At 39.4% G+C, this 13,004-nt stretch overlaps 4 protein-coding genes and 1 long non-coding RNA gene across 9 annotated transcripts; 2 read left to right on the top strand and 3 right to left on the bottom strand.

Annotated features, from left to right (window-relative positions):
- Positions 1 to 3,854: 3,854 nt before the first annotated feature.
- Positions 3,855 to 8,215, bottom strand: LOC135139987 (TAR DNA-binding protein 43-like). Of its 5 annotated transcripts, none has more exons than XR_010282221.1 (8): positions 7,691 to 8,210; positions 7,017 to 7,186; positions 6,825 to 6,965; positions 6,254 to 6,686; positions 5,703 to 5,909; positions 4,362 to 5,336; positions 4,251 to 4,310; positions 4,012 to 4,125 (listed from the first exon to the last, which is right to left on the bottom strand). XR_010282221.1 is itself a non-coding variant. In XM_064070363.1 (8 exons), the coding sequence occupies exons 1-7, from the start codon at positions 7,947 to 7,949 to the stop codon at positions 4,265 to 4,267; spliced, it is 1,401 nt and encodes a 466-aa protein (XP_063926433.1). In that variant the 5' UTR covers positions 7,950 to 8,213; the 3' UTR covers positions 4,012 to 4,125; positions 4,251 to 4,264. The 5 variants fall into 5 exon arrangements, 4 of the variants coding, with proteins under 4 accessions (XP_063926431.1, XP_063926432.1, XP_063926434.1 ...); XM_064070363.1 differs by having other exon boundaries at positions 5,192 to 5,336; positions 7,691 to 8,213; XM_064070361.1 differs by lacking the exon at positions 4,251 to 4,310 and having other exon boundaries at positions 3,855 to 4,125; positions 5,192 to 5,336; positions 7,691 to 8,215.
- Positions 5,967 to 6,244, bottom strand: LOC135139990 (uncharacterized). Its single transcript, XR_010282222.1, has 2 exons — positions 6,123 to 6,244; positions 5,967 to 6,071 (listed from the first exon to the last, which is right to left on the bottom strand). It is a non-coding gene; the product is annotated as an uncharacterized LOC135139990 (long non-coding RNA).
- Positions 8,216 to 8,301: 86 nt separating the features above from the next.
- Positions 8,302 to 9,859, top strand: LOC135139989 (ceramide synthase 5-like). Its single transcript, XM_064070365.1, has 6 exons — positions 8,302 to 8,654; positions 8,707 to 8,827; positions 8,877 to 9,079; positions 9,131 to 9,371; positions 9,420 to 9,538; positions 9,601 to 9,859. The coding sequence occupies exons 1-6, from the start codon at positions 8,578 to 8,580 to the stop codon at positions 9,782 to 9,784; spliced, it is 945 nt and encodes a 314-aa protein (XP_063926435.1). The 5' UTR covers positions 8,302 to 8,577; the 3' UTR covers positions 9,785 to 9,859.
- A 257-nt stretch (positions 9,860 to 10,116) lies between these two features.
- Positions 10,117 to 11,496, top strand: LOC135140128 (ceramide synthase 5-like). Its single transcript, XM_064070542.1, has 6 exons — positions 10,117 to 10,276; positions 10,332 to 10,452; positions 10,498 to 10,700; positions 10,756 to 10,996; positions 11,044 to 11,162; positions 11,220 to 11,496. Exons 1-6 carry the CDS (start codon positions 10,200 to 10,202, stop codon positions 11,401 to 11,403), a joined length of 945 nt encoding a protein of 314 aa, XP_063926612.1. The 5' UTR covers positions 10,117 to 10,199; the 3' UTR covers positions 11,404 to 11,496.
- Positions 11,497 to 11,669: 173 nt separating this feature from the next.
- LOC135140223 (ceramide synthase 5-like) lies at positions 11,670 to 12,912 on the bottom strand. The gene is made up of 5 exons (XM_064070678.1): positions 12,833 to 12,912; positions 12,459 to 12,782; positions 12,139 to 12,379; positions 11,971 to 12,089; positions 11,670 to 11,922 (listed from the first exon to the last, which is right to left on the bottom strand). Exons 1-5 carry the CDS (start codon positions 12,910 to 12,912, stop codon positions 11,736 to 11,738), a joined length of 951 nt encoding a protein of 316 aa, XP_063926748.1. The 3' UTR covers positions 11,670 to 11,735.
- Positions 12,913 to 13,004: the final 92 nt, after the last annotated feature.

The raw sequence follows: 13,004 nt of genomic DNA, 5'->3' as shown, positions 1-13,004 counted from the left end.
TAAGAGTCCTAGGAAAAGCAATAACCAAGTCCTACAGAAAGAGATAATTAAGTCTTATAGAAGCGGTAATCGAAACTTATTCAGAGCGGTAATAAAAGTCCTAGAACAAGCGATAATAACCCAGTTTTTAACAAACTGACAATCAAGCCCTAGTGACAATAAAGTTTAAAAAACGGCGATAACTGAGTCCTAGAAAAAGCAATAGCCAAGTCCTACACAGAGAGATAATCCAGATCCACATAGGCGATAATCGAAACCTACACAGGGCGATAATAAGAGTCCTAGAAAGAGCGATGCGAATCTTTAAGAGAATGATGGCAAAACCCTAGAGAGCGATAATCAAGTCCTAAAAAAACCGATAATCAACTCGTAGATTGATAACCGAGATCTAAAGAGATCATCAAGTTCTAGAAATCGTGACAGTAAATTCTAAGAGTCCTAGAAAAAGCAATAACCAAGTCCTACAGAAAGAGATAATTAAGTCTTATAGAAGCGGTAATCGAAACTTATTTAGAGCGGTAATAACAGTCCTAGAACAAGCGATAATAACCCAGTTTTAAACAAACTGATAATCAAGCCCTAGTGACAATAAAGTTTAAGAAACGGCGATAATCGAGTCCTACACAGAGAGATAATCAAGATCTACATAGGAGATAATCGAAACCTACACAGAGCGATAATAAGAGTCCTAGAAAGAGCGATGCTAATCTTTAAGAGAATGATGGCAAAACCCTAGAGAGTTCGATAATCAAGTCCTAAAAACACCGATAATCAACTCGTAGATTGATAACCGAGATCTAAAGAGATCATCAAGTTCTAGAAATCGTGACAGTAAATTCTAAGAGTCCTAGAAAAAGCAATAACCAAGTCCTACAGAAAGAGACAATTAAGTCTTATAGAAGCGGCAATCGAAACTTATTCAGAGCGGTAATAAAAAAAGTCCTAGAACAAGCGATAATAACCCAGTTTTAAACAAACTGATAATCAAGCCCCAGTGACAATAAAGTTTAAGAAACGGCAATAATCGAGTCCTAGAAAAAGCAATAGCCAAATTCTACACAGAGAGATAATCAAGATCCACATAGGCGATAATCGAAACCTACACAGAGCGATAATAAGAGTCATAGAAAAAGCGATACTAATCTTTAAGAGAATGGTGGCAAAACCCTAGAGAGAGCAATAATCAAGTCCTAAAAACACCTATTATGAAGTTATAGAGGAACAACAAAGTTTCAAACAGAACAATTATAGAGTTCTCGAAATGGTGACAATAAAATTTAAAATACAGCGATAATTGAGTCCTAGAAAAAGCAATAAACAAGACTTACACAGAGCTATAATCGAGTTCTAGAGAGAGTAATAAACAGTCTTAAAGAAAGTAATAATCAAACCCTCTAGATCACGATAACAAATTCCTAGAAAAAGCGATATTACTCATAGAGTGTGCTAAAACCCTAGAGAGAGAAATATTGAAGGCATAAAAACACCGATACCCAAATCATAGAGAGACAACCGACTTCTAGAGAGTACGACCATCGAATCCTGGAAAAAGTGACAATAAAATCAAAAAACAGCAATATCGAGTTCTAGAAAGAGCAATAACCAAGTGCTACAGAGAAATGAAGGCCTATAGGGGCAAAAATCGAAACCTACACATAGTGGTAACAAGAGTCCTAGAAAAAGCAATAAGCAAGTCCTACACAGAGACAATTAAGTTCTATATAGTTAGGCAACGATCGAAACCTACACAGAGCGGTTATCAGAGTTCTAGAAAAAGCGATACTAGTCTTTAAGAGAATGATGGCAAAACCCTAAAGAAAGCGATAATCAAGTCCTAAAAACACCGATTATGAAGTCGTCGAGGGACAACCGAGTTCGAAAAAGAACGACCATTGAGTTCTAGAACTGGTGACAATAAAATCTAAAATCCACCAATAATCGAGTCCTAGAAATAACCAAGACTTACAGAGAGGCATAATTAAGTAGAGTGATGTTAAAACCTTAGGGAGAGAGAGAGAGAGATGTTCAAGTCACAAAAACAGCGATAATTAAGTCATAGGGAGACAACCGAGTTCTAAAGAGAACGACCATCGAATCCTAGAAAAAGTGACAGTAAAATCAAGAAACAGTGATAATCGAGTCTTAGAAAGAGCAATAAGCAAGTCCTACAGAGAAATGAAGGCAAAAATCGAAACCTACACAGAGTGGTAACAAGAGTCCTAGAAAGAGCATGTCTTAAAGAAAATGATGCTCAAACCTTAGAGAGAGCGATAATCAAGTCCTAAAAACACCGATTATAAAAGCGTAAATGAACAACCGAGTTCTAAAGACAACCACCACCGAGTTCTAGAAATAGTGACAGTAAAATCTAGAGACACCGAGACAATCGAGTCCTGGAAAAAGCAATAACCAAGAGAGCGATATTCAAATCCTATAGATCGAAACCTACACTGAGTGGTAACAAGAGTCCTAGAAAGAGCGAAAGGAGTGTTAAAGAGAATGTTGACCATCATTAGAGAGAGCTATCGCTTATTATAAAGTCCTAAAAACACCGTATAAAATCGTAAATGAACAACCGAGTTCCAAAGAGAACGACCATCGAGTTCTAGAATAGTGACAGTAAAATCAAGAGACACTGCGATAATCGAGTCCTAGAAAAAGCAATAACCAAGAGAGGGATAATCAAATTCTATAGAGGCGGAAATCGAAACTTATTTAGAGCGGTAATAAGGGTCCTAGAACAAGCGATAATAATAATCCAGTTTTAAACAAAATGATAATAAAGCCGTACAGATCTCAATAAATTTCTAGAAAAAGCCATATTAGTCTTAGAGAAAGTGATGGTAGAACCTTAGAAAAAGAGCGTTAATTAATTAATTAAGTTCTAAAACCTCCGATAATAAGTAAAGTCATAGAATCCTAGAAAAAATTACAGTAAAAAAATTATGAGACAGCAATAACCAAGTTTTAGAGAGAAAGTCCTATAGGGGCAAAAATCGAAACCTACACAAAGCGGTCACAAGAGTCCTAGAAAGAGCGATAATCAAATCGTAAAAACACCTACTATAACATCGTAAATGTAGTGACAATAAATCAAGGAACACCAATAATCAAGTCCTACAGAGTGATACTCAAATCCTATAGAGGCGAAATAGAAAATTATCCAGAGCTAGAATAAAGGTCCTAGAACAAGTGATAATCAAGTTCTACAGATATTATTATTATATTATAGAGTATCAACTGAATTCTGAAGAGAACAATCGTCGAGTTCCAGAAATAGTGACAGTCGAGTCTTAAAGAGCAATAATCAAGTCGTACAGCAAGTGTATAAAAGTCCTAGACGGTGCTATAGTAAAGCTCTGGGAAAAGTGACAAATGTGACTCAGAGACAATAATTAAGTCCTAGAGCTTGGCCAAATCCATTAATTTCCAAAGAGATGTGACCGTTCCGTACAGCTTTTTTTTTAGTACAGAAAAGTAAGCCATGAAGTGACCGTAAACTAGCGTACTCTAGTGCTCCTTTCGCATATTAATTTTAATTAATAGATTTCTTTATTTATTGATATTTATTTATTAAGTTTACTGCTATAAACATTCTTGACCTAAATTTAACGTTCCGTAAATCGCCAAAATTTAACATGTTAACTCAATTGGAGTTGAATTTTTTTAACATATTGTGAAATTTTCAATTGTTTGGGTAGCAAATTTATAACTTTCAACTCGAACAGCATAGCGAAAATCAATTTCTAGAGAACAACAACCGAGTTCTAGAGAAAGCGATATCAAACACCAGACAGTGAGAATACAGTCCTAGAGAACAATAATCACAGCTTGGGAAAGCGGCACCAAAAATGTAAAAAAAAAAAATGTATTCGTCAAATGTACAAAACATGTAACCTATTCTTGTGACAGGTACCACCTTGCTTTGAACCTTCTTCTTCCGATTTTCCGTCTGCTTCAATTAATTAATATCCACAAAACGCTCGTTCTTCCATTAAAGAAAACACACTATTCAAAATCAAATATTTTATTATCAATCTTATGAAAATCTTCTTCAAAATTCTCCAAACGAAATCAGTCTTCAGTCGGCCAGACGCGCCACTCTTCAACACCAATCCCAGGAACCTACACAAAAAGAGAATTAGTAGGTGAAAGCGTCCAAACTTAACGAGTGTTTCGTGTGGGGTTGCCCCCCTTATCGTCAATAAAACCAAGTGTATTAATGTTCCATAAATTTGAATCAAACTTACTCAGTCAGACGTCTTCACACCCCGCATGTTCCACCATTCGTCCCCCATTTAAGCAAATGACTACACAAAAAAAAGACGCACTCAGCACTCAACGTTTAGACAGTTCCTTACCATTCACCACACTTTTAAACCACTCTGTTTTAACAGTAGTCTTTTAGTCTCTTCATGCAAACTAACGTATGATACTTAAGAGACAGGAAGAGAGGAGAGCTCGCGCACACGATTAAGCGTATCTAGGGAAAAATCTGCACGGGTGTGAAACGTATCAAACAGCCCGCGTGCACATTTCTCCCGCTAGTTAGCGTTGCGCTCGCTACTACAGTCACAGGGATTTTTCTGAAAAAATAAAAACAAAACACAGATCATCTGCACTCATATAATAAGATCACCTCTTTTACATTTTTAAAAAACCCAGTCAAACAGAATAAACAGGCGCATAAAATACAGTCACGATACATTTCTTCACTTTTAGTAAAAATCTTACGTCGAGAAAATCCAAACGTCGTGATGCACGCTGTTGGTAGAAAGGATAAAACTAAAGAAACCGGATCCGGTTGAAAAAATAAAAACAGTACCAACAACAAAAGTGTTACATGTTCCTACCACCTAAACTACGACGAGCAAATCTTCCGGAAAGTCCGAAGTATCCACAATATGTACAAGATCCCGCACAACGCGCACTGAGAGTATGTTAAAAAAATTGACTAGTCCTCATGATTCACTGTCAAAAACGAAAAATTTCAAACGCATTCACACAAGCCGCGCTTTCCGAAACTTTTGCTCTGTGCTTGTCTGTGAAATATGTATATATTATTTTTAAAGTTGAGACACACACTAGTGGCGATTTCGAGAGAGAAAAAACACCAAAAAAAAAAAAAAGGAAACGAGAGATAGAGTTACTGGATGGGGTGGAGGATAAACTATATTTGATTTAGTCGTACTTGAGAAATCCCTTGTTTGCCTGGTCCTGCTGGGGGGGCGGCCTCGGCCACTGGCCGCCATCTTGGTTTTGACCGCCCTGATTCATCCAATTCAGGAATCCCGGATTGCTGCTACCCCCCTGGTTGCTGCCGTTCGGCGTGTTGCCTGCAACACGAAACGTCAAAATTCAACTAAATTACCACTGTCGGAGCAGATTCGGTTCAAGTTCTAGATCTGTCGAGGCTCTACCGCATATTTTTTATTAATTTGGTCAGCGAAACGTAGAAAACACGTTTCTGCTGAAAACAAAATTTTAAAAGCCAATCGGATTGCTTCTAACCCAGCAACGGTCGCACAAGTTCGATTTAACACTAGCACTGGCGAAAGTATAGTTCGTTTACCGAACAGATGGAGTTCAACTTTCGTGCTCGTTTTAAGTTTTAGCCGCATAATTTAGTAATTTCGATAACGGTAGAGCCTCAACAAACCCTTCGAACAACCCGTCCAAGCAACAGTGTACTGAACCCTTACCGCTGTTATTGTTGGGGCCGTTGTTGAAACCCTGATTGAAATTAGGTTCGGGTTGATTCTGCAAATTACCGATAAGCCCCCAGCCGGCTTGATTCAATGCGGCAGCGACCAGAGCGGGATTCATTGGTAAAGCGCTCAAATTCAAACCCAAACCGAGTGGGTTACAACCTTGCTGGTTACTACTCTGCTGCCCTTGACCGGTTATACCTACAGAACCGCATCACATTCATCAATTTTCTTTTCTCCTTTTTTTAGTAACCATCATTCAAACATCAAACACTTTATTACGTGACCAAACTACAACTCATTCAAGTGCCACAACTACCAAACACAAAATTCTTCAAAAAAACAACCATCAACCTACAATCACTGAACAGAACTTAACGGCTAGGTGTGTAAGAACAGAAAAAGCGGAATTACCTGCACGGACGTCAGAGCTTGGTGAGCGGGAGTTTGGGGGAGGGGTTAACAAAGGAGGCGGGGCTTAACAGCTTGACTAGACCAATGAGAAAACGGTAACAAATTGAGGGATTGGCTGCAGCGAGACTCACCGAGTGCCTGCAAGTTGGGCATGTCTATGTTCCCCCTGGGCCCCTGGTTGTTCCAGTTGCCTTGATTCGGCCCCGGGTTGTACCTCTGCTGGTACATGCCGGGCCCGTCGGGACCGGGACCGCTCCGGTTATTGCCGTGGTTGCCGCCGCGGGGACCGCCGCCCCCGTAGCCGCCACCTCTCGTCTCCGACTTGGGGGCGGCGTTCGATACGTGCACCGACACGCCTTTGATTATGTGGTCTTCGCCGCAGAGACTCTGGGCTACTTCCGGGTCGAGGAAGGTGACGAAACTGAACGCGCGGAACGGTTTCGGGATGAACACGTCGGTGACCTCGCCGTACTTCCCAAAGTACTCGCGGAGGTCGTCGGCGGTCAGTTCTTCAGTGCAGCGGCCTATGAAGACTTTGCACGGCACTTGCTGGATCAAGCCTTCCTGAAGACAACAAAAACACAAACGTGGTCAGGAAAAAATCACTCCATCTGTTCGATAAACTATATTCGTTCCATGCACAACCAAAACTTAGTCTTTTTGAAAATCATGGCATGACGACAAGAACAAAAATAAACTTACTTTAGAATTCGGTACTTTCACATCACACCACCGCCCATCAATCATATGCCTTTGCGCCAACACTCTCATCTGTGATTCATACGAAGCAAACCTAATGAACCCAAAGCCCTTCGACTGTCCAGTTTTGGGGTCTTTTTTAACCTAACAATACCACAATTAGAACAAGAACTCACTTCAAAAACAGATATATACTTGAGCCATCAAGACTTCTCCAAAAGTTTCAAAATACTCCCGCAGATTCTGCTCTGTGGTTTTCCATGGCAAGCCCAACACTATTAAATCTGTACACCTCAACTTAGTCTCCATACGTTTCGTTTTCGCCGTTGAGTTCTCTAGGTTGTCGTCGGACTTGCGTTTATTCTCTACAACAGGATGACAACGATGACGTTTGACAAACGACACAACAAAAATTAGCGGTTAGAACCAACTAATAATAACAATTATGATCTTATTAAACAAAACTGGGCCGAAATCATTTGTGAGGCGCGAACTTAGCGACTCACCCTGTATAAAAAAAGTCGAGGGAAGGAAATTGTCCACCGCGTATTTAACTCAAATTTCTTAATTTAACAAGTATTAACAACTGTAACCACCCACACCTGCCGCCACTTCCGACGATTTAAATTAATAATCGCCAGTTTTTATGGCGAAAAACCTACGCAAAACCCCGAAAATTGCAAAAACTCCGACATCACGTTGGCGACGAAACGTCAAATCCGGGCGCAAGTTCCGCCAACCTCACAAACGCAAATCAAGGCCCACTATGTTATTAAACAAAATCAGCTCCCGCCCCCTTGTTGCAAACACAAATATCGGCCAGCAGCCGCCTCCGCGCCCCAACCCCGCGCCCCTCGGCCCTCCCGTACCACAAACAAGCCAACCTTTCGGAAAGACACAGTAGAAGATCTGCGAGCCCCATCCGATCTCCGGGGGCGGATGCAGCCGCCCCTCGCTCAGACGCACTCCACGCATGGCTTTCGTCTCGGGATTCCTGTACTTGAGCCCCGAGGAGCCCGGGAACTGTGCCGAGAGGGTGCTCAGGAGCAACGTCCCGTCGTCCTCGGTGGGGAGCTCGATGGGCTCTTCGCCCTCGTCCTCGGCCACTTGCAGGTACTCCACCGACATACTCACTCACTCACACACAGTCACACACCTTAAAAATATAAGCGTATTTGTAAATACGCTCGATGCACGCACTTGTCGCCGAAGTAAAATGGCTGTCAATGCAGATGCGTATTTGTTTGACGTACTTCCGGTATGGGCACTCTTGATTGGTCGAGCGGGACGGGGGCTTGAGGGGGCGGCGGGTTACTGGGGGCGGCTGGGGGTTGTGGAGGTCGATAAGCGGGGCATTTTTGGTGGAAATTAGCCGGAGATTAGTGGATAGCGGCCGAGAGCGAGGAGTGATTGTTGATTGACGGGTGACAGGAGCGGGCGGGAATTTTGAATTTGGGGCAATTCGGACCTTTTTTTTTAACAAAAACCGTAAAATCAACTAAGTTGAAGAGAAATTTAGTAAATTTATAGCCTACTGTAACCACGATTAAGAATTGAGGTTTTAATTTTCAATTAATAGGTGTTTAACTGGTTGCCTGCACAACTGACGCCTCATTACAGGGTCGGGTCCAACATATTGTGCGCCCCATATGACATCTAATATTTTATTCTGTTATCAAACAGATAAAATATTATCAGATTAAATTAGATAAAGTGTTAGACCACGTTAACTTAGTTGAACACGCAGAATTTATTCATGGATCATTTTTTGTTAGTTGTCTACCCCATTATAGGTTGCTCCGGTTTATTATTGCTGCGTTTTGTATTAGAGAGGTTGGTAACACACGTTTTAGTGCATTGCAACCAGTCATCTTTTCCCGTTCAGGTTTTTATTCGCACCCCTTGGATTGTGGTTCGGACTAAGAAACCTAACAACGAAAAAACCCCCAGACAATCCAATATTAGAAAAGGAGTTTTCTCGATCGAAAAAATGGGACCGCCGCCAGGTATTCGTAATTTTTTGTTTCAATTTTCATTCAGTTAACCCTATTAAAGATCTCGGGTTTGTCCAAACAACTCGACATATCCGAAGAAAGTATCAAAGACTGGTTAAGGTTAAAACTAGCCCAAACTAAGCCTTCAGTTTTGGGACAATGTTGCAACAGTTCGTGGGAGTTTTTCTACAACACTTTTAAAATGCTGTGTGGTTTCGTGGTGTTGTGGGACAAACCATGGTTGTGGGATATGGATGAGTGTTGGTGGGTTTATTTTCATTTCTAATTAAAATCTTTATTTTTCTGTATTTTTAGGCGAGATCTTGCCAACCAAACTGTTACGAACGACGTCTTATTCTATTTTATAGTGTGCGCATCATGTGCTGGGTCACAACTAATCGGTCTAACTTTAGACGAAAAAAGGAAGGATTTTTATGTGACGTTAAGCCACCATTTGGCCTTGATATTACTACTAGCTCTCTCTGGGTACTCAAATTTTTTCAGATGTGTTACCGTGGCGATATTTATGTCTGATTCGTCCGACGTGATTATCGAGGTCGTTACTAATACACGATTTTGTGTTTATTAACTTTTATAATTTTAGGCGTCTCGGGTGGCTAAGTATTTAGGTTACGAAAAAACCTCAATGTATTTGTTTTTAATATTCACAGTGTGGTGGATAGTCGTAAGGTTGGCACTGCATCCGTTCCGGGTAATGAAAAGGTGAGGACAAAAGATTGGAACTAGATGGTGTTACAGTGTTGCCAACTAACCATTTGTTGTAGCTTTATAGTGGACGCTCCAAGAATGATACCAGGTTTCAGTACACATTTTACTTACTATGCCATAAGTTGTTTGATTGTGGTATTCTTTACCGTAAATCTTCTTTGGACCTACTTTGTCTTAAAAGCCGCGAGGCTGCTTTTCGTTTCTGGTAAAATAAAAGACTCAAGATCGAATTCCGATTAATGTACAGTGTTTAGATGATATTTTTAATTTATACTAAAATGTGAAATAAATATATTCATGAGAGTATTATTATTATAGAGTATTTTCTTGGAAACAGTAAAGATAACCTAGACATATCGACAGTTTTTCCTGGAACATATCTATAAATCCCATTAATTTTTTATCACTTAGTCCTCTATATTGCCTTAGAATTATATTAAACACAAGTCAACACTGTTTTGCAAACCCGGACCTTACTAAAACGCCATAAAGTACTAATTCATGAATTTTTAAAATTCCATGACTAATGGTAAGAAAGTAAATGCGCTTTAACCTCGTTAAATATTTTTGAATGTTGATTAACACCCAATAAACAACTTTTACACTTTATACTGTCTACCAGTCGCTGCATTAAACGACTGCAGTCCGTATCACAATGGAATATTTTTTGTTAATTTTGTACCCTATTATAGGATGTTTTGGCTTATTGTTGCTCCGTTTTTTGTTAGTAAGGTTGGTACTATCGTTGTCGTTTATTGCATTGCAGAGGTAATCTTTTCACATTAAGGTTTGTATTCACACCCATTGGATTGTGGTTCGGACTAAGAAACTGTCCAACGAAAAAACCCCCAGAGAATCTAGTTTTAGAAAGGGAGTTTTCGCTAACGAAAAAATGGGACCAGCGTCAGGTATTGGTCGATTTTTTCTTTTTTTTTTCTACTCTGCTGTTAAAGATCGTGGCGTTGTCCAAACAACTCGATATATCAGAAGAAAGTATCAAAGACTGGTTAAGACTAAAGTTAGCCCACAATAAGACTTCGGTTTTGACAAAATTTTCTGAAAGTTCGTGGAAACTTTGTTACTACACTTGTGAAACTTTATTTGGATTTGTGGTTTTGTGTCAGAAACCATGGTTCTGGGACTCGGACGAATGGTGGTAGGTTTACAATTTTGTAACATATATGTTTGTCTTTGTCATTCTCTGCTTCCAGGCGAGACCTTGCTAACCAAACTGTCACAAAAGATGTGTGGTTGTATTTCATACTCTGCACGTCATGTGCCTGGTCACAACTCATCGCTGTAACTATAGACGTACGAAGGAAAGATTTTCTTCTGATGGTAGCCCACCACTTGGCCTTTATATCCCTGATGACTCTTTGCGGAGGGTCAAATATTTTCAGAGGTGTTACAGTAGCGGCGTTTCTAGCCAATTCAAATGACGTTTTTCTTGAGGTTTTTGTCTCCCGAGTCTCGGTTTGTTGACTTAATAGTAATTTTAGCTATCCAAGGTGGCTCATTATTTAGGATATGCCAAAATAGCAGTTTATGGTTTTTTAATGTTCACAGTGTGGTGGCTAATTGTAAGGTTGGCATTCGTTCCGTTCCGATTAATTAAAACGTAAGTACAAAGAATCACAAAAGATTGGAACTAGTTGGAAATTAACATTTTTTGTAGGTTTGTGGTGGACGCTCCAAGATTTGTACCAGGTTTAGATACACTTTTTGTTTACTATGCCGTAAACACTCTAAATGTGATATTCTTTATGATAAATTTGGTTTGGACCTACTTTATCATAAAAGCCGCTATTGCCATATTTATTATCGGTAAACCAAATGATTCAAGGTCGGATTCGGATTAATATGCTTTCACGTTGTGCAATTTTGGGTTTTTTTATTCCTATTTAGATATATTTGAGTGCCTGTGGGGTTTTAATTTACAATAAAATGTTCAATATTGTCGTGGTAGTAGTTGTTTTTTTACGACTCACAAAGTTATGCAAGTGGTCGTTGTGGGTCATTTTCGCTCAAACCTCAGCCTGTCGCTATTTGGTACTCTCTGACGTACGACGAAGCAGTGGCGTCTCGTAACTTGTAGCCAAAGGGAGGATATTTTTTTAATAATAAGAACAATGATAACATATCTTTATTTTTACAACAAATAGTCAGTAAGTTTGTTGATTTAGGTTTAAGTTTATTCATCACAATCAGATCTTGCATCTTTTGATGTGCCGGTAACACAAAACTGGATCAATGTTTTCACGATGAAGTAAGTCCAGATAAGATTTGCTACCCCAAAGACGAAACATAAAATGGTTATTACGTAATAAATCCACATTTCGGTTACAAATGGGTAAATTCTTGGAAGGTCCACTATGAAGCTGAAATTTAATAGTTAATTTAGAGAAGCTTGAAAATCAGCTACTTACCCTTTGGATAACCAACATGGAAACAGTACCACTCTAACTACTATCCACCAGAACGTAAATACTAAGAATGCGTAAAATGCACACTTTTCGTATCCCAAATATTTAGCTATTTTCGAAATCTTAAACATGAGGTTAAAGTAAAAAGAAACAACAGTTTCAATGTTGAACCTCGAGTAGTACATCAGTAGAGTCACATACAAATATCGTTATTGTTATTAATCTGAAAGCGTCATACGTCCCAGACAGAGTCAATAATGTAACAAAAGCCACATGGTGAATTACCATTATGTAAAAATCTCTTCTTTTTATATTGAAAGTAAGACCAAATAACTGTGACCACCCATAGGCTAAGCACCACATAAAATACAGCCACACATCTCTTGTAACTATCTGAGAGTAAAAATTTCTCCTAAAACATGGCCATGTTTAGTAATTCGCAACTCCGCCATTTTTAACAATGGATGGTTGGAATTTTGCACAAAACCCACCAACACTCATCCGTGTCCCACAACCACGGTTTGTCCCATAGTACCAAAAACCCCAGTGTGGTTTCCGTCACGTAATAAAAAAAATTCCAGGCGCTGTCACAGAATTTGTCTAAAACCGAACCATGGACTTGGGCTTGCTTTAAACTCAACCATTCTTCGATTTTTTCCTGGGACATATCTAGCTGTTTGGACAAACCAACAACCTTGTGGTGGTCCCATTTTTTCGACTGAGAAAATTCTCGTTCTAAAACTAGATTCGGTGGTACTTGTTTCGGTTTGGAATTTCTTAATCCGAACCATAAACCAAAAGGTTTAAATAAAAATCTGAAAAAGGTAATCAATTTTTGGTTTCGTGGTACGACATTGTTGCTAACTTTGCTAGTAGATAACGGACACATAAAAATGCTAAACCTCCTGGAACGGGATAGAGCAATAGAGATAATACACTGACCATGGCTGGGTACTATTTCGTCGACTACTACACGAGCTCGATTGTAGTACCACGGTTGTTAAATCTTATCAGACAATATTTATGCAAAATGTCAT

This window comes from Zophobas morio, unplaced genomic scaffold, assembly GCF_036711695.1.
Source record: "Zophobas morio isolate AGI-343-1 ecotype UQ-CSIRO unplaced genomic scaffold, CSIRO_AGI_Zmor_V1 ptg000038l, whole genome shotgun sequence".
NCBI lineage: Eukaryota > Metazoa > Arthropoda > Insecta > Coleoptera > Tenebrionidae > Zophobas > Zophobas morio.
This window is presented reverse-complemented; position numbering and strand designations above follow the sequence as displayed.